This window comes from Elephantulus edwardii, unplaced genomic scaffold (assembly GCF_000299155.1).
Source record: "Elephantulus edwardii isolate Elephantulus edwardi_28Jun2011 unplaced genomic scaffold, EleEdw1.0 scaffold00041, whole genome shotgun sequence".
NCBI lineage: Eukaryota > Metazoa > Chordata > Mammalia > Macroscelidea > Macroscelididae > Elephantulus > Elephantulus edwardii.
The window spans coordinates 17,062,326-17,081,896 of NW_006399791.1; the positions used below are offsets into that span (position 1 = coordinate 17,062,326).

The 19,571-nt window shown below is 44.2% G+C and overlaps 1 protein-coding gene across 3 annotated transcripts in view; it reads left to right on the forward strand.

Moving 5' to 3' along the window:
- SLCO3A1 (solute carrier organic anion transporter family, member 3A1) overlaps window positions 1-19,571 on the forward strand; it is a 439,918-nt gene that overhangs the window by 87,229 nt on the left and 333,118 nt on the right. For all 3 annotated transcript variants that reach the window (XM_006885188.1, XM_006885189.1, XM_006885190.1), the window contains one exon: window positions 3,851-4,316. In XM_006885188.1, coding sequence (XP_006885250.1) covers window positions 3,851-4,316 — 466 coding nt within the window. The remainder of the gene's footprint in view (window positions 1-3,850; window positions 4,317-19,571) is intronic.

A 19,571-nucleotide genomic window follows, 5' to 3' on the forward strand; every position in this document is an offset into this window, starting at 1 on the left:
CCTCTTCCAGGGCCCTAATTGTTGCAGCAGCACCCCTTTAGCTATTCTTTTACTTTCATCTATGTAAAGGTAGAAGGGCTTAGTTACGTCTGGGAGCCCCAAAGCAGAGGCTGCTAGCAGTACCTTCTTTGCAATATGTACATTGGTTTTTGTTTAGGGGCAGCCTACCTCTGCGCTCCAGCTTGTCATCTCCTGAGGCGAGTTGCTGCAGCTGTCTCCTGCGTTCTCCTGGTTCTGCAGTGGCCGCTAAGAGGACCCGAGCGACGTCCCTGGTCTGCCTTTTTTCAGCTTTTATCTGCTTGCCTTCAGCTGTTTCTCTATTGTTATAAACTTTCTCTGCTAGCTCTACCAAATCTGAGTTCTTTTTCTCCTAACCTTTCGAGACTCTGCAACTTTTTCTTAATGTCCGGAACGTCCTGATTTATGAATGCCAATGCCACTGTTCCCAGATTTTCAGGTTTTTCAGGATCAATGGGAATGTATTGGCAAAAGGCATCCATTACGAGCTCTAGAAAAACGGCTGGAATTTCATCACGTCCCTGTCTTAAATCATAAACTTTAGCCAAATTAGTGGGCCATCTAGCAGCCACTCAGAGACCTGCCAATAGAGCCTGACGGTAGACCCAGAATATCTCCTTACCTTCTGCTGTGTTGTAGTCCCACTCGGGTCGGCTGAGGGGGAAGGCAAGGTCAATAGCTGTTTGAATTGTAGTCGGGATGCCTGTGGGGCCCGGAATCCATTTCCGAGCCTCCAGAATGATTCTTTCTCTTTCTTCAGTTGTGAACAGTACTTGTCGCAGCTGCTGGCACTCATCCCAGGTGGGCTGATGGGTAAAAAGAACAGTCTCAAGGTGGTTAGTCAGCTCTTTAGGATTGTGGGAGAAAGGAGCATTTTGAGATTTCCAGTTGTAGAGATCACTAGTGGCAAAGGGCCAATAATGATACAGCTGGTTTCCATTCGCCTCTACAGGCCCTGCAGCCCATAAAGGAAGGACTGTAGAGTCTGCTTCAGGTGGGGGGCCTCTTTGAAGGGCTCCTCCAGTATTTTGTGCGGGGCCAGTAGCCGATACTGATGGAGCCGGGGGCCTGGATGGCGGCTTGGATGCCGTTGATCCAGGCTCCGGCTGAGGCCCCGGCAGCCCAGGCCCCTGCTGAGGCCCCAGAAGCCCAGGCACCGGCTCAGGCCTCGGCTGAAGCCCCGACAGCCCAGGCCCCGGCTCAGGCCCCAGCAGCCTAGGCCCCAGCTGAGGCCCCGGCAGCTGGGGTGGTGGTGGGTAATGAGGAGGGAAGATAACGTTTTCCTCAGCCCCTCCCTGTAGGATAGGATAAAGAGGCGCAGAGGGCTTCAGATTCTTTTTCGACCAGCGTTTTTCTGTTGTAGTCGCCATGAGGGTCACCTTCTGTGGAGGAAGGAAAGATTTAAGCCAAGAAGGCAGGTTAGTAACTAAATCCTTCCAGACAGTGATGTAAGGGACCTGGTGAGGGTGTCCACCCTGTGGCTGGAAGACAACTTTCTCCACGGTGGTGATGGTTGGAAGGTCGAAAGTCCCTTCCAGCGGCCATCCTACCTCAAAGGCCGGCCATTTTGTGCTGCAGAAAGTGGTTAGTCTCTCTTTGCGAACCTCTACCGACAGATTATGGGCTCGCTCTCTAGCATCCTTAAAATGTCCAAGTACCATGTCTAGGGAGGGTGGAAGTAGTCTGTCCCATTATGTCCGTCAACAGTAAGTAAAGACAAAGACACAGACAGACAAATAACAAGCAAAACAGACAAGTCTTTCAGCCTTCCTCTATAAGCAAGGCTCGAAAGCTGAAACCGGTGAAGAGCGGTGTCTCGGAAAAACCTCAACCGCCTCTTCGTACAGAAGCCTGGTGTGAGGTTCTTTACTCTCACCCAAGCACTCAGATATAGGGCTCAGAACGTCTTCCGAGCCCCCGCAGTGGTGGCCCCCCAGCGTGTCCGCCTTAGCCACGTTTCACTGCTCCGAATTCAGAAAACAACATGAACAGTTCAGTACAGAACGAAAACACAGATAGACACACTCACCCGTCTGGCCAGCAGTTCATCCCTCCAGTTAGGGGTCCTTAGGGTCGTGGGGGGATCCCTGACGGGCCCCCAGATGTTGTGCCCCAAATCCAGTTTCCCCCCAAGTCACCAAGGAGCCGACACCGATGCAAGGACAAGAGGGAATTTATTTCAGATTTGAATCCGGGCCTCGCTCAAACCATGCTGATAGAGCAGGGAAAATGGCGCGGCCCCGATTCTGGGGTGTCCTGCCTATTTAAAGGGGAAAGCCCACGAAAACAGGGTGATACAGGATTGGCTGGTCCCAAGGAAGGATGTGAAAACAGGGTGATGCAGAATTGGCTGATGTTTGGGTGGGGGCTCTTTTCCCCCTTCCCCCACCGCTTTCAGTTTACTGCTCTAGAGGCTTATACATTTTAAAATGACGTATTGGTTACAAAATGGAGTCCCTCATTACCATTTTAGCTATTTTGAATATACAATTTAGTTACTTAACTATATTCATTCTGTTACTCAAATATAACTGTAATCTATCTCCAGGCATTTTTCATCATACTAATAAATGTGGCACCCTTTTTTATGCAGTAACTCCCCGTTCTTCCATTCCCCATCCTTCCATTCTGGTTCATTTTTGTTAGGTGCCATCTAGACCACTTGGACTCACAGAAGACTCTGGGAACATCAGAGTGGACTTTTGCCCAATCCTGCAACCTCCCCAGCATCTTGGCTGTGCTCCAAGCTGATTGGTACATTCACCATGGCAGACCCTCCCCATCGTCTCTGTCATGCTGCAAGTCCATTGGTGCATTCATCGTGGCAGACCCTCCCCATCGTCTTTGCCTGTGCTCCAAGCTGATCGGTGCATTCACCGTAGCTGACCCTCCCCATCCTCTCTGCTGTTCTCCAAGCCACATTGCATACACCATGGCAGGTCCTCTTGTTGAAGTGCCTCCTCCCTTTTAATGACTCTGTGCTTTTCCAAGTGTGTTGTTATTTTCCAGAGACTGGTCCCTCCTGGTAACGATTCATAAATTTTGATCTTTAAATGTTTGTTTATTCTAGATATTTCATAAAAATAATTTAATAAAATAATTTCCTAACATCTTCATATTTCATAAAATATGTCATAAAAATAATGTGCAATTTTTATTTTTGTGTCTGATTTATTTGATTTGACATAATGTTTTAAAGTTTCATCCGTTTTGAAGTATGAATCAGAATACCATTTCACTTTACAGTTGAGTAATAATGAGCTCTGGTGGCCTACTTGTAAGAAGCTGCACTGCAATCCCAAAGGCATATGGTTCAAATCCATGATCTGCTCTTCGGCAGAAAAATGGGCAGTCTCCTCTCATGCAAATTACTGGCTCTGAAAACCCACTGGAGCGTCAGCTGTGGGTTGGTTCTGAGTGATGGTACTTAACAACAATACCTTTGTAGCTCCTGGTGGTACAGGTGAAGATTGGTGTTTCAAACCCAAATAGGTTTCAAGCCTCAGAAACAGGCTTGGCTGTCTTCTTCCAAAAAATGACAGCTTTGAAAATCCTATACAATGCACTTCCAGTCAGCACATGTGGGCTCTCCATGAGCTGGAACCCCTCAGCGGCTGCCAATAACGCTATTCCGTTGTACAGATACACCCCACTTTGTTTACCCACACATCTGCTCATAGGTACTTGGTTGTTTCCCGCACAACATGCCTTTTTGCATCTTGTAAAAAGGCATAGATGGGACAGGACCAGGGGGTGAACTGTGAAAGAAAAAGGATGGTAGTTACCTTCTCCAGTTGACTCAGCTTTTCAATTTTGCTTTGCTCTCCTGCAGGTCAGTGTCCTAACCACACTGGAGAGGAGGTTCAACCTGCAGAGTGCTGATGTGGGCGTGATCGCCAGCAGCTTCGAGATCGGGAACCTGGCACTGATCCTGTTTGTGAGCTATTTCGGGGCCCGTGGCCACCGGCCGCGGCTCATCGGCTGTGGCGGCATCGTCATGGCCCTGGGTGCACTGCTGTCGGCACTGCCTGAATTCCTGACGCACCAGTACAAGTACGAAGCTGGCGAGATCCGATGGGGCGCAGAAGGCCGGGATGTGTGTGCGGTCAATGGCTCTGGGGGCGGCGAGGTCCCAGACCCAGACCTCATCTGCAGGAACCGGACTGCTACCAACATGATGTACTTGCTGCTCATTGGGGCCCAGGTGCTCCTGGGCATCGGTGCTACCCCAGTGCAGCCCCTGGGGGTCTCCTACATCGATGACCACGTGCGCAGGAAGGACTCATCTCTCTACATAGGTAGGCGCTTTCTCACTCATGGGCCTTGACATTTGTTTTTGTTCACTTGCCTGTACAACTGGGGGTTTCTTAAAAACAAAAAATGCTGATGTCTGTTACACCCCCAGAAAGTCTGGTGTGATGCTGGTTCCGGGTTGCAGATCGTAACAGGACAAGTTTGCAGTTTGAACTCACTCAGAGTTCCTGGGAAGAGAGGACTGATAGCCCGCTTCCCAGTGGGGAGGTTATAAACTCTGTGGAGAATAGTGTTATTCACCCTAAGTCAGGTTTGGTTCTTTTTGCTTTGGTCTGGGATTTAAATGAGGCATGCAGTTTGAAAAGGCTCCTCAGGTGTTTCTAATATGCAGCACAATTTCAACTTCACTTTGAATGAGAAGACATGGCCAGGAAGAGGTTTTTGCCTGTATTTTGCTCCGTGTATATGCACGCATTGGTGGTTGGTCAGCATTAATCAACGGTATGTACTTGAAATCCCAGCATCGGATGATCAGGACATTGTTCTGGGTATTGGCTTATTGAAGCTCTGTCTTCTTGGAGAAAGTCTTCTTCACATTTGGTATCATTGAAAGTTGATGGGTTCTAGTAGTTTCCTCTAGTCCCCTCTTTGCATGAAACTGGATATTTAAGAAAAAATAGGTATGTCTGTTTTTATTGCATTTGCAGTTATTTTGGGCTGTGATGGTTTCTGATATTTTTAGACTGGAAGATTGGAGGGTGCATGTAGGTTTGAGTTAAGAAGGATCCAGGAGCTGAGTTGCTAGTGCAGCAAGCAGCTTTGTTGGACTGTTCTTGTGGACACTGTTGGTTAGTCACTTACCTGGGGGCTGGGGTAAGGTTAGCATATGCACCTCCACCATTTACCAAGTATAATCCTCCCTCCCACGAACTGTTGAATTGTTTTGACACTTCCCCAGTCACTGAGTGCTAAACCTGAAATAAATTGCTTCTACCTGGAGAAGCTTTGTGCCAGACTCTTCCCCAAAGCGCTGTGCCTTGCTTGAGGTATGAAGTTAATTATAATATGAAGGTGTAGGTTAAAATAGAATTTTAAATGAAATTGACATACAGCTTTGTATCTGCCAGCCTGGCTGCCCAAGATTTTTGAAACAGGACTACTTGGGACAGTTGAACACTTCCTTGGCGATTTTCCTTTGTGACGTTCTGTTTAGCTCTGGAGAAAAATGTGTTTGTGGTGCAAATATGTCATGGCACTAATGTATATTCCAGCAGTGGCTGAGCAAGGCTGTCCACGGTGAGGTAAAGGGAACGCCCTGCATCTGGGGAATGGGGCACTGAAGAGCCTACTCATGACCTGTGTATAAGGTACAAAGTAAGAGAAGCCTGCCTGCTCAGGCTAACGATGACCTGCCCCTTTCCCTTCATTGTTCCTGGTTGCCGTCAAGTTCATTCCAACCTTTGATGACCTCAGGTGTGTCAGAGTAGAACTGTGCTCCGTGAGTTTATCAGTGGAGGTTAAAAACTGGAAAAATCACCAAGCCTTTCTTCAAGATATTTCTGTACAGTGTCAAACCACCAGCTACCCTTTGGATTAGCAGCCAAAACTTGTTAACCCTTTTACCAACCCAAACCAAACTCATTGCCATTGCGTTGACTTCCAGATTATGGTGATGCTAGGACCCCATAGTGGTTAAGCTTTTCCATCCTATGCATGAGGGCAGGTACAGTGCAGGGAGAATGGCTGGAGGCTTTGAAGAGGAATGTTTATATTTTTCTTGCATTTAAACTTTGAGCAAAACCTGCTCCCCATTAGTCCATTGCAGGCTACATGACTATAATATGGCCCAAAAAGGTGTCTTAAAAAAGGCCCAGCCTCGACTGTCCCTGACAGAGAGGGTTTCTGGGACCATCAGTAGCGTGAAGATACATCAGAACCCAGGGAGGAAATGAGGAATGACAAGCTGAGTTCATATTTCTGATGATGGAATAAACTAGAGCAGTTCCTTCTCAGAACTTTTCTGAAGTTATTCCAGTGCTGAATCACCTCTGCTTGGGGCTCTGCTCCGAGAACAGCCGCTCAGAACACCTTTCAGAAGAATGCTCTAATGAGCTGCACTATTGATATTTCTCCACCCCGCTTGGAGACTGGTTTAGTACAGGGCTTTAGCATAAAGACATTTGTTTCGTTTTGTGCATGAAGGCATGCGAGGTGGAAACCTTAGCAGGCAGGCTAACCTTCTGAGGTATGAAGGCCTTCACACACTCTGATACCTCATTTGTGGGGTTCACTGTGAGTTATTGTTAGAGGAGTTTTTGCCTCATTCTACATGAAGTCTTTCTCCCTTCTGTTTCTAGTCCAGCAGTGAGGGTTGGGGGATTTCCTGCCTGGCACATGGGCAATGGGCATCTTGACAGCCCTGGTGTCTGTGTACATTCCCAGATGTGACAACGAATAGCCATGGATGTGACCACACCCAGTGCTCACACCGGCGTCCTGGGTCCCTGTTTATTGGGAGGACAGAGAGAGGGCCTTCTGCACAAATTGAGCCCAGAGGTGATGATATGTTTCACACACAGTTTAAATTCCCAGGAGCAACACAACGGGGCCATTGTATACACAGAGTGTGAGCACATTGTTGCCCAGGTCAGCAGAAATATTCATAACCAGGATGAGACTCCAGCATACAACTCCTTTAACCGGAGGTTAGTTCTTGACAGCACTTCAGTGTGCTTCGGGAAGTATCTGGGGGCGCCTGCAGAGATTGTGAAGATGGCACAGGATCAGACGGGGTCTCGTTCTCTTGGGCGTTGGTTTGCTGTGCATCTAAGCTGACTTGACGACACCTAAAACCAACAGCAACAAACTGCACAAGAATGGCATGAGTTTATGCTTTCTTAGCTCCCTCAGGATCTTGGAAGAACAAACAGTTTTCATTCGGTGAGCAGTTGACGCCTGTGCAGTTTGCTGCCTCTGAAAATGCACTGGAGGGTTAGCTATGGGTTGGTTCTGACTTAACATCATATCACATCACATCACATTAATTTAAAGGATGGTCCTTTGAAGCTACAGTGCCATGGAAAAAGGGCCTGGCCAGCTACTTCTGTAAAGATTACAGTGACGAAAACGTGGTGGGACAGCTACATTGTGTTATTGAAGTAGCTGCTAAGAGTTGGGATCAGTGAAACAGAAATGTTTCCAGAAAGGAGGACGGTCTGGAAGGCTTGACATTTGAGGCTTGTCGTGAGACCTCTGGACAGCACGGACTGTGGCTGCAAAGGTGTGTTGAAATGACTAGAATACTATATTGGCCTGGTCTGGTATCTAAAATACACATTTTAGACTCTGTGTAGGAGTAGACTCTAAGTTGGAGATTGCAAGGATACAAAGCAGTGCATGTGTGAAACACAGGCTTGTTTGCACCTCTACTCTTTGCAGTGGGTATGGAAGGGAGGGGATGATTGTCATGCCACGCTTGGGCCACAGGGAAGAGACCTACCTGCCCCTGAGATGTCATCCATCACCTGATGAATGGGTCCAGTTCACATCTGTGCCTTGTCACAAGACCCCACTCGGCAGGGCCAGGAGCGAAGAAGCCTTCCTTCAGAGGAAGGCTGAGCTTCCTCACCTCGTTGTCTATTTGTATTGGCTTCTTGGGGTTCATCTGCTGCCAACTGCTGCATTCCTCGACGGGCCATTCACAAGGGGCTGCTCTGGCTGACACCATTCTGTGGCCGCTCCTTTTCAGTGTGGAAGGGAGCAGAGGGAGCTCATTAGCGGGGGACAGAGTGATGAATGGGGACTCAGCTCTGCTGGCAGGCTTTTCACGGTGGCACAGTGTGGAGCTAAGCATTACTGAGCGGCCACTGGGACCTGTGGGTGGCACGTGGCACGTGTCCTTCCTGAAGAGCATATGACCCCTTTGAGGGGAAGGAGTGCGCAGGGGTGTCCAGGAACTGAGCCTTTGGGGATCTGGCCATGTCTCTAGTTGAGTTTTCTTCGCTTTGTTTTGCCAACTTCTGAAAGAAGCAATTTGCATTCACTCTTTCTGAATAAATAGAACGATTGAATCAACTTACTATATTCTTTCGTGGGTTGCTATGTTGTTAACTTTTATTTTCTGAGATAGAGGAGGAGAAGAATGATGAAGGAGAGTGGTGCCGAGATTTTAAATAACTTTTTTCTAATATTTTTTCCAATTATTACATGCCTCACTGTCTGCAGTTTTGAAAGTGTCCAAATAAAATAAAGATTTATTTTATTGATTTAATTTTTTAAAGAAAATTTATGTTTTATACTGGTTTATTTACAAAGTTTATATACATTTTTTTACATTTTTTAATACATTTTTAATTGGGATTTTGACAAAAGTTTGCAGAAAAGTTAGATTTTCATTCATTCAGTATTGTACATTTTACCCTCTCTCCTCCCCCTCCCGCCTCCCCCAGTAAACTGTTTTTATTAAAAAAAATCATTCATTGTTATATAATTACCTTCCCCCCATCCTCTTTGCAGTGTAGCTCTTATTCTGGACTGTTGTCAGACATATAAAGCCTAATTATATATTCCTTTTAAACAGTTCTTTCTTTCTTTCATTTGTCCCAATGCAATGTTACTATCCTTATGTTATTCTCCTCCCAGCCCTTCATGTCAGACTTGCTTTATAACAGTGGTGCTATGCAGTATTTGTCCTCTTGTGCCTGAGATATTTCACTGAGCATAACATCCTCCAGGGTTACCGTTGTTGTGTAATGTTTTATGAGTTCACTCTTTTTTTTCCAGTGCTACATGATATTCCATTGTATGAATATGCCATAGCTTTTCTATCCATTTTTGTTGTTGTTGTTGATGATGGTATGTCATAATTGTTTTTATTTGCATCTTTCTCATAGAAAGGGATTTTGAACATTTTTTTCATGTGCTTGTTTGCCATCTGAATGTCTTCTGTGGAGAGGTGTCTCTTCATATTCTGTGCCCATGAGAAAAGGTACTCTTGACAGGGTGTTTATAATGCTTAGCTTCTCTCTGTGTGGGCATGTTTTTCTACAATGACATGTTTATCATGGGCAATGTTTTGCAACTTTCTCTTTCTCTTATTATTTCATCAACAATTCCCCATGCCATTTAGATCTATGACATCATAATAACAACAAGCATAATATTCCCTCATGGGTGTTTGTTATCCCAGTTAATGTCTGCTTTTGTTGCACCTGGGGTCCCTGGGTGGGGAATGGTTAGCAGAGTCAGCTTCTAGCTTGATGTGTTAAGAGTCCAAGTCTACCTAGAAGTGCCTCTTAAGAAGGATCTGGTAGTTTATTTTTGAAACCCAGTCTGTTGAAAACCTTTTAGCACAATTCTCCTTTTATACGAGTTGGAGGCAACTCCATATAAACGTCATTTTTTACTTGTTGGTGATGTGATTATAACCATTTTGGTCTTTAAAGATAGGCAGGCATATAAATAGAGTTCCCGAGGTGTTGAGTAACTTGCTCGAGATCCCTTCGTGGGATGAGGTGATGGATATTGAGTGTAAGCAGGGCTTTTGTTCCAGGGATACCTGGTATCTACCCCAACATGGGAGGGATGGTAGAAACCTTGCCACGGGAGCCCTGTCCATCAGGAACATTCCACACAACTACTGAAAAAGAAGTCTTTGGAGCCAGGACAGTGAAAAGGTGCCTCAGATCTGAGGGGAGAAATGTCACTGGATATAGCAAAGTCAGAATGGAGGCCTGGGCATTGGCAGTCGGAGAGGAGGTCAGCTCCAGCTAAACTGGTGCATCTGGAGGAGGATGCCCCCTCTTCCACTGTGCTTTTAGTGGGGATGGGCACAGGGGCTTCTGGGGTGGAGACAACTGGGTTGTCTCTTCCTCTGCCCCCCTTTTCCCACCAGTCCACCATTCCGTGCTTGAGCCATGCCAACTGTGAGGACATTTCCCCTACATTTTCCTTGCATTGTATTAGCACTCACTTCCTTAAACTTCCCATCCTTGGTTCTAGTTCTGCCCTTTGAACCCACCTTAGTAATTCTAATCCATCTTCCACATGTTGAAGGAGCACTGGTGGTGCAGTGATTAAAAGCATTTGGCTGCCTACCAGATGGTTGACGGTTTGAAGCAGCAGTTGCTCCACTGGGGAGTGAGGATACTGCCTGCTTCGCCCAAGGTTTACAGCCTTGAGAGTCCGGTGGACACTGCGCATGCTTACCTGCAGTGTCACTGCTCCTCAGGATCCACTCGATGGCAGGACGTTTGGTTTTGGGGTCCACACGTTGAGAACCCAAAACTAAGCACCATCTCACATGGCTAGGAGGGGGTTGCTAAAAGCTGCCTCTTCTGTGTTAAGACCGTTACACCTTATTTAACGTATCTCTCCCTTAAAGGGGGCTGCCAAGTGCAGTCCTGCACAAACAAGACCCTTGCCTCTTGTCCCAGCATTTATAAGGAACGGCATTGTCATTTTACTTGTTCAGAGTTCATGAAGTTGTTTTTGAGGAGGTAGTTCTGTTGGATCTAACTTTTTTATTTACAATAATTATGGCATCAGAGGAAGTGACAGAATACAGGAAGTGCATTGACCCTCCATCCAATTTCCCCCAAGTGTTCATATCTTGCGTGATTATAGGACAGGATCAAGATCATGATGTTAGCACTGGTGTGTTTCACAAAGCACGTTCAGGTGTTCCCAGCTTTACATCCGTGTGTGTGTATGTAAGGGATGTGGTTTAAGGAATGCAAATTGAGTTCTAAATTCAGCCACATAATTTTGATTCCTGAAAGGCACATACACATAGATACACATAGACACACACAGAAAAAGGAAACATGTACACTTAGAGGAAGAGTAATGAAGACCCCCAGAATCCCACAATTACTTTTTTGCTCCCTCCATCCTTCTTTCTCTCTCACATATACCCAAACACACATACACACACACTCACTCACTCTCTCTCTCTCTCTCACACACGCACTACACACACAGACTCTCTCTCATACACAGACAGAGGGAGAAAGACCTGCAGGCATGGAGGGACATGAAAGTGAGGGAGACACAGATTGCCACACCAGAAGCAGAGAGAAGGCAGACAGATTCTCCTGAGAACTGGTAAAGGGCAAGTGACTTGAGGAAAGGGCTCCTGAGGAAGGCTTCCTGAGATGTGGGGGTGGAGGAGAGTGGGGAGGTGAGACCTTGTATGCTTGGCTAAACACACAGAGTGATTGCTCCTGGCTGGGTGGCACACATATTAGACACAAACATGTCATGTTTTCTTTGTTTATCACGTATATTGAAACCCAGTGGAGCCCTTGATGTCGCAGTTAATGATGCAAAAAGAATTAGTCTTGGATTTTATCTACTAAGTGTTTGTGTAGCACAGAGGTCTCAGCAATACCAGGCAACAGCCAAAGAACCACATTTCTCTTCAGAGCCCTGGGAACAGAGTTGTTTTGTTCCTAATGGGGCTTTATTTATTTACTTGTTTTAAACTTGACGTGGGTTGAAATATGCTTCAGCTCACCAGAGAGTGCAGGTCAGATATGGATCAAGTGCACTGTGACTGCAGTTAATCTGAAAAAAATAATTAAAAAGATAATCCTCATGGGAGCATGCAGAGCTCATTATTTTTTTGCAACGTCATTGATATTGAAGTTTCTCTCACTTCTGTTATTAAAATAATGACACTGTGAAACTAGTGTCTCTGTGTTGGCTGTGTCCTGTCCCCCCACCCCAGCTGCCCAGGCACGTGACCTTTTGTGGCAGTCATATTGAGAGACATACTTGCCCCTTATCTGTTATTTTCATACCAGGGCTGATAGGTGTTTTTAATCCATTTTCAGCCACTCATTTCATTCCTTATAACCTGTGGGAGCACGGCTATGCTCTGTGCTGGGGTGACCTTGGACAAAAATGTCAACCTTGATGTTGAAGCCCAGTGGTCTTGAGATTCTATTTCTAGTACCTCCATGGACCTGCCTTTTGGGTCTTGTATAGGTATCTGAGTGCCCTGAGTCTGCTTCTTCATCAGTAACTTAAGGCTGATATTAGTTTCCTCTGTGCATATTTATAATGTTGAATGGTGCTAGCTGATGTCAAGGCAAACTTCCAACTGATGCACAGTGGGGAAAAACAATACCCAGTCATACAGCATTTGCATCGTGTGTTGTAGCTTGGACTGTTGTGAGGGAGGTGGTGTTGATTTACTGATAGACTCTTATCTTCCATGCAGACACCTTGGTTCAGTTCCTGAACAGTGTGTTTCATGCACATTCCACACCTCTCTTTCTGTGGAGGCCTTTGTGCCACTATGACACTTGTGCTGTTCACCCAAAGTTGGCTTTTTCTTTGTAGCCATTATCTCAGCCCCCTCAGGTCTCCAGCTACTTAAACTTCAGGCACACGGTCTTGCAAATCAGCATGGTCTCGCAAATCTTCGACAGCTGTGGGCGTAGGATATGAGAAAGAGTGCTTTGCACACTGAACAGCTAGACTTGAGGCAAGCAAGGCTTGGGATTATAAAGACTTAAGAGGTTAAGACTTGAAGAGGGCAGGACTTGAGGGAGACTGGAGCAACCCTGCTGAGAGTGAGACCCTGGTGGTGAGACCCTGATGATGGTGGTGGAGAGACTGTGGCATTACTATAGAGAAACTGGCAAAGTGTGACCTGAGGTTTCTTACATTTATGCTGGCAAAATTCAAAGGTTTTGCTGTTCTTACCAGGTACTTGAAGGAGAAGCTGACTTGTAAGTGCTCTGAGTCAAACTTTTCTGTGTGGTTTGGACTTGACTGCTGAACTGAAACCAGATCCTGGACTAATTGAAGAATTGGGTCTTGGAACTTGTGCCACTATGATGCTAAAGAGTGGAGTGTCCAAACTAAGATAGACTAGGAAGCAAGGCCTAGGCAATATGCTTCTGAAAATCAGTCAGAGAACACCTTATGAATAATTTACATATTGGAACTCAATCATCAATATCTTTTTCATTCTAATTGTCCCACCTTTTCTAATTCCAGATGCAAAAACTGAGGCATTAACTAAATAGGTAGGTTGATGACAAGAGGAATTAGATTCTGATTTTAGCATGAGAAGCATATTCTCTAGTACATCTCATCCCACATCTTGTCACTCAGTTTGCCATATTGTGGTGGCTTGTGTGTTGCTATGAAGCTGGAAGCTGTGTTTTTGGTATTTCAAATACCAGCAGGTTTGCCTGTGGCAGACAGCTTTCAGCAGAGCTTCCAGACTAAGATAGACTAGAAGGATTGATGATCTACTTTTAAAGAGATTGACCAATGAAAAGCTTATGAATAGCATTGGAATATTGTCTGATGCTGTGCTGGAAACTGAGTCTCTTCAAGGTGGAAGATCCTCACAGTATGATGGAAAGGAGCTGCCTCCTCAAAGTAGAGTTGACCTTAATGAAAAAGATGGAGTAAAGTTCTCAGGACCTTTGTTTATCCATGTAGTAAGTCAAAATGAGAAGAAACAGTTGCAAGCATCCATTAATAATAATGCATTAAATATGGATTTGAGAAAATTGGGAGTTGTCAAGAAAGAAATGGACAATTTGAAGATCTGTTTGCTAGCATTGTTGTTGTTTGCTGTCAAGTCAGAACTAACCCATAGCTGAGCTTCTGGAAGGTTTTCAAGGGCATTAACTTACATGGTAGGAAATTGTTTGTCCTTTTCCTATGAAGCAGATCGTGAATTTGAACTATATGCCTTTAGAATTGCAGGATGGCTTCTTACCTGTAGGCTACAAAAGCTCCCTTATCCTAGCATTAGTAAGATGAAGTGGACTGGTATTGATCACTTTTAGTAGGTACTATTTATGGTCTCCTATGACAGCAGTGGTGAATTGAAGAGAAATCACATTGTATCTGTTGTCCAAAAGAACCTTTTAAGATCTATCCTAAAGTCTATCACTGTCAATGATAGTAATCATAAGCTTATAGATAAGCCTATTTAATACAAATATTATTATAATGTATGTACCAACCACAGATGCCAAAGATGAAGAAAGTCTCAAACTGACTTAGTATGCAGTTAACATGCAGAGAGAATTACTGAGACTAGAATATGAAAATTGAAAGCAAAGAAGGACCAGTGGTTAAAAAAAATATGAGTTTGGTAAAAATAATGCCACTGGAAGTTGAATATTAAAATTTTTTTGCAAGGCCAATGACCTTTTATTCTTTGGAAATACCCTTTTTTTCAACAAAAAATAGCATTTGCACACATAGAACACATCAGATGGAAAACACAGGAGTCAGATAGAGTGTACCTGTGAAAAGAAATGTTGGAGAAGCTCAGTGACATCAGTACAAAGCTCGGGGGGCCTAGATGTGGAATAGACAATTTTGAACTTGCTCCCTAGCGAGTTCAATGTGAAGCTAAAAAGAATGAAAACAGATCCATGAGAGCCAGAGTATATCCCATCTGTATTTAGAGACCATCTCAAGAATATATTGGATATACTGAACTAATAACCAAAGACCAGACGAATTGTTGGATGACATCTAGGATAGCACATATGAAGAAAGCACAAGGTCATTTCAAAGACAGGAAATAAAGAGAAGACAAAAATGAATGTCAGAATACTCTGAAACTTGAACTGAGGATAACTAAAGCAAATGAAGAAATTAAATAAAGCTGAACAAAGATTCCAAATGGTGGGTTTGAGGACATAAAATAATATAATGAAATGAACAAAGACTTGGAGTTAGTAAAGCAGAAAAGGAAGAATATGCTGGCAATTTCTTGAGCTGAAAGAACTGTGGGGGGGGAAGTAAGCTTTTAGTTTGAATTCTGAAGGATTCCATGAGCAAAGTTTTGAATGGTGCAGAAATATTATAATAGGATAGAAGGAATACACAGTCATCGTGCTAAAAAAGGATTAATCAACATTAAGCCATTGCAGGTGGTAAAATGTGACCAAGAACTGATGGTATCGAAGGAAGAAATCAAAGCAAAATTAAAGGTATTGATGAAAACCCACATTTTCCAAAATTGACTTGAATACCAACTGAGATGTTTCAACAAGTGGCTGTGATTCTGAATGCTTTCACTTGTCGATGTGTGACCAGCTGACTGGAAGAGATCCATATTGATGGCCATTAAAAAATAAAATGATACACCAGAGTGTCAAAGTTGTAAACTGTTGAACGATATTATTAATAGGCCACACAAGAAAATTTATGCTGAAAATAATTAAAAGCCTTTTGCAGCTATGCATAATGGAAGCTTACCAGACATTAAAACTAGATACAGAAAAGGAAATCATTGTAGTCGTTCCAGCAGAGCAAGAGGACACGGCATGACTTAAAATCGGGTAAGGTGGGCATCAGAGATGGAAGTTTTCAACATACATAGTCTTTACGTGGAGCAGATAATCCTAGAAACTGGACTTTATGAAGAAGAATCAAGATTGGAAGAACATCCATTAAGAATCTGTGATAGGCAGATAACTCAGATTTCTTTGCTGAAAGTGAAGCACTTATGAAGATCAATGTCATAGATTTTAACTCAACATAAAGAGAATATGGATGAAAAATCTGTACAACTGGACCAGCATGAAACATCATGATAAACAGAGAAAATATGGATGTTGTCAAGAATTTAATTTAATTTGGGTATATAGTCAATGCTCACAGAAGAAGCAGTCAAAAGAATCGAACGACGTATTATATTGGGCAAATTGCCTGCCAATTTATTCATAGCAAAAGTTGGATATTCATTAAGGAAGACCAAGAAAGAAGTGAAACCTTTGAATTACAGTATTGGTGAAGAACGTTGAATTCACTGTGGATTTCCAAAGAATAAGTCAATCTGTTTTAGAAGAAGTGACAGACTGCTCATTGGAAGCAAGGATGAGGTTTTGTTTTGTGTGGTTGCGGAGGGACCAGTGAAGGACACTGTGCTCGGTAAGGCGGAGGAGCAGCGTAAACCACGGCATCCCTCAACGAGATGGACTGACTCTGGCTGCAACAGTGGGCTCGGACGTAAAGACAGTTGTGAGGCTAGCACAGGGCTGGGCAGTGTTTTGTTTTGTCCTGTTATACATATGGTTGCCATGGATGGAAACGGACGGGAGGGCACCTGTCAACAGCAGCAGAGCTGAGAATAGAAACCTCTTCAGTCCTGAATTAAACCAGCAGGGCTCTTGTGCCCCACAGACTCCCTCCTGTGGCTCATCTCCAAGTACAGGCAGAGCTAGAGCTGCCCCAGGCCCCAGACGGACTCATCTGTATTGATTTGGAAGTGCCCCAGAGGATGACCGTTGTCCCAGGGGATCATGTGGCTGGCTTCTGGCACTTTCCTTCTTCTTCTTTTTTTTTTTTTGTAATTTTAATGAACCTTTACAGAGATTTTGGATTTCCATTCATTCATTGCTGCACTTCTCTCCGTGCACAGCCCTCCCCCCCCACCCCCCCAGTTCGCTCCTCTCTTTGACAAGTCAAAGAAAAGAAAAACTCCCTCCCTGGTACACACCCCACACACACACACACCTCCCACCGACCCAAGGCACTTTCCTTCTTAATTTGGAAGGATATTGGCTCAGTATTTTCAGAGACTTTATTTTCCTTCTAGTAATGTTGGTAAAAAGATAATAAATATAAAAATATTTTGAAATGTTACAGCTTAAGCCCATTGCCATTGGGTTGAATCAGACTAATGGTGCCCCTCCATCAGGTTTCTGTAAGTATCTACAGGAGAAGATTGGTGGTTTTCAATTGCTGAATCTTTCCATTAGCAATGGGACGTGGAATGCACCACACTAATAGATCTCATTGGGGTCCTCCCCGTTTGGAGAAGAGAAATAGATAAAGATCATACATGCAGATACATCAGTAATCATAGTCAGTGTTTAGTAATAGTATATTCCAGGCCTCCTTCTTTGTAAAATTGTTTTGCTTAGTTAAGATGATGCTCAAGTTTTTGAGCTATGTCAGAATTGCTTTGGACCAATTGACATATCATGAACTATGTTTCTAGGTCATAGCTTTCTGTGTTGTAGGTTTTGTGGCTCTGAGAATGCCCGAATTGTTGGGTCTGTGTGTTACAGACATCTGTGTGCCTTTAGCCTTAGCTGCATTTCCTTAAAAACTATAAAACTCAGGCTGATTCACCTAGATTTATTGTGGGCTGGAAGCCAGTGTGACTTTCCCCAGAAACTTAAATATTCAAGGGAAACAAACATCATCAAAATGAGCTTTGACCCAGATCTCCAACCACCAACAAATGGATTGAGGAATTGTACTTTCACACAATGGAATGCTGCACAGAATGCAGGAGCAATGTTTCTGAAAAGAACTACTTAACTTGGGAGGGTCTGGAGAGCATTATGCTGAGTGAACTAACTCATTCTGTATGAGGACAAATACCGTATAAGACCATTATTGTAGAAAGGGAAGGATAACTAATAAAACATATATGATGATCTGGCGGGGGGTAGGGGGGTAGGAGCCGAGGGGTGAGGATGGGCACGAGGGTAGTCCTAGGGTTGCACAATTTGATGGGCTAGAGGGAGGGATGGGTAAAGTTTATGGGAAAGATTTGGTGTGAAATCCACTGAAAAACAATGTTTATGAACTTGGTAAGCAAACTGGTATGAAGTAAAAAATTATTTAAAAAACATGAGCTTTGAACTGAGAATGCTGGTCACATGTGTTTTGCAGGAGTTTTTGTTGCTACCTGCCATCGTGTTTCCCTTGACTCATAGCAGCCCCATGCTCAGTGGAGCAACGCTCTGCTCCATCCTGCACCATTCTTGCAATCAGTTGTTCCTTAGTTCGCCTGCTCATTGACTGCTTTTCAGAAGTAGATCACCAGGCCTTTCTTCCTGTTGTTCTTAGTCTGGAAGTTCCACTGACGTTCATTTCGCAACAGGGCAGCTTGCAAGCCTTCACATGGTTGGTGATGGCTTATGAGATACACTGGCAGGGAAATAAACCCAGGTCTCCTTCACAGAAGGGAGAATTCTGCCACTGAGGCACTTTGACTATTGTAGGAGCTCATCTGATGAGTGAGAAGGGCAAGTATTGTAGAGAGAGTGAGGGCCTGGATGGCCCTTGTGTCATGCTCAGCCATTCATGACCTTTCGAAATGTAAAAATCAGTGTTGCTGGGATCTGATTACCTTTTTAAAGAGAGACAGGGAGCCCATGTGGAGTTCTGACAGTGGAGTTTTTAGTATGTTGGGCTGCAAACCCAAAGCTCAGTGGTTTGAATCCACCAGCTTCCCCTTAGGTGAAAGACAAGGAGTCTTCTCTCAGGAAGATTTCCAACCTTAGAAAGCTGGAGGGTCGCTCTGAATCAGAAATGACCTGATGGTACTGGGCTGGATTGGGTCTAGAGAACCTTTATTTTTCAGGTAAACTGAATCGACAACACATTCATATTTTATCCAAACCCACTTGGCTATAATAGCACAGGTCAGCTTGAAGGCACTGGTGCCTTGCTGCTGTGGGATGTTTAATTAGATTATGTTCATCTCTTAAGTAACAAATGTGCAAAATAAGAAAGAAGGAAGGAAATGGAAGCTGTTGCGTGTAGTGCATGCCACAGCCAGAGGAAACCATGTCATTCAGTGTGGTTCAGAATGATAGACAATGGATTTTGGGGACTAGCATAGGTTGTTTGTGGAAAAACAGAACTCCATGGAAGGAAAGAATGAATGTCTAATGCTAAATGGGCCTCAAAGGTGCTGTTCTGCCTCCCATTTTGCATACAGCCTCATAAAAAAAGGGAATCCAGGGATGGAAAAGAAATCAAAGCATTTTTTTTTCTCTCTTCCCAAACTAAGCCTGACTACATGAAGAAAAATGTGGTTCACAGTTCCCCAAAGGGAGCATTGGGATGCAGAAATCAATGACATTTTGGGCTCATTTTGGCTCAGGGATGTTTAATGTCTCTGTAAGAGTATCTTAGCAAAGAGGCATCAGAGCATAGTACTGATGTGCCAGGAGGAAAGGACATAGGAGCAGAGAGGTCAGGTTGACCTAGAGAAGGTATGTGGGAAACTAAGAGGCGGAGGAGGATTCTCAAAGACTGTTTGCTTCTTGCTTCCTCACCAAAGCCCTCTTACTGCATCTGACTAGTGGAAGCTTCACCAATTCCCCTCCTCCTTCAAGTATAGCATATGTACTGTACTCAAATTAAGAATCATTTTTTTAAAACGTAGAAAAATTAGATATTGTTAAGGAATAAATGGAACGCATAAATATTGACATACTAGGCATTGGTGAGATGAGATGGACTGGCATGGGGCATTTTGAGTCAGGTGATCATATGATATATTACTC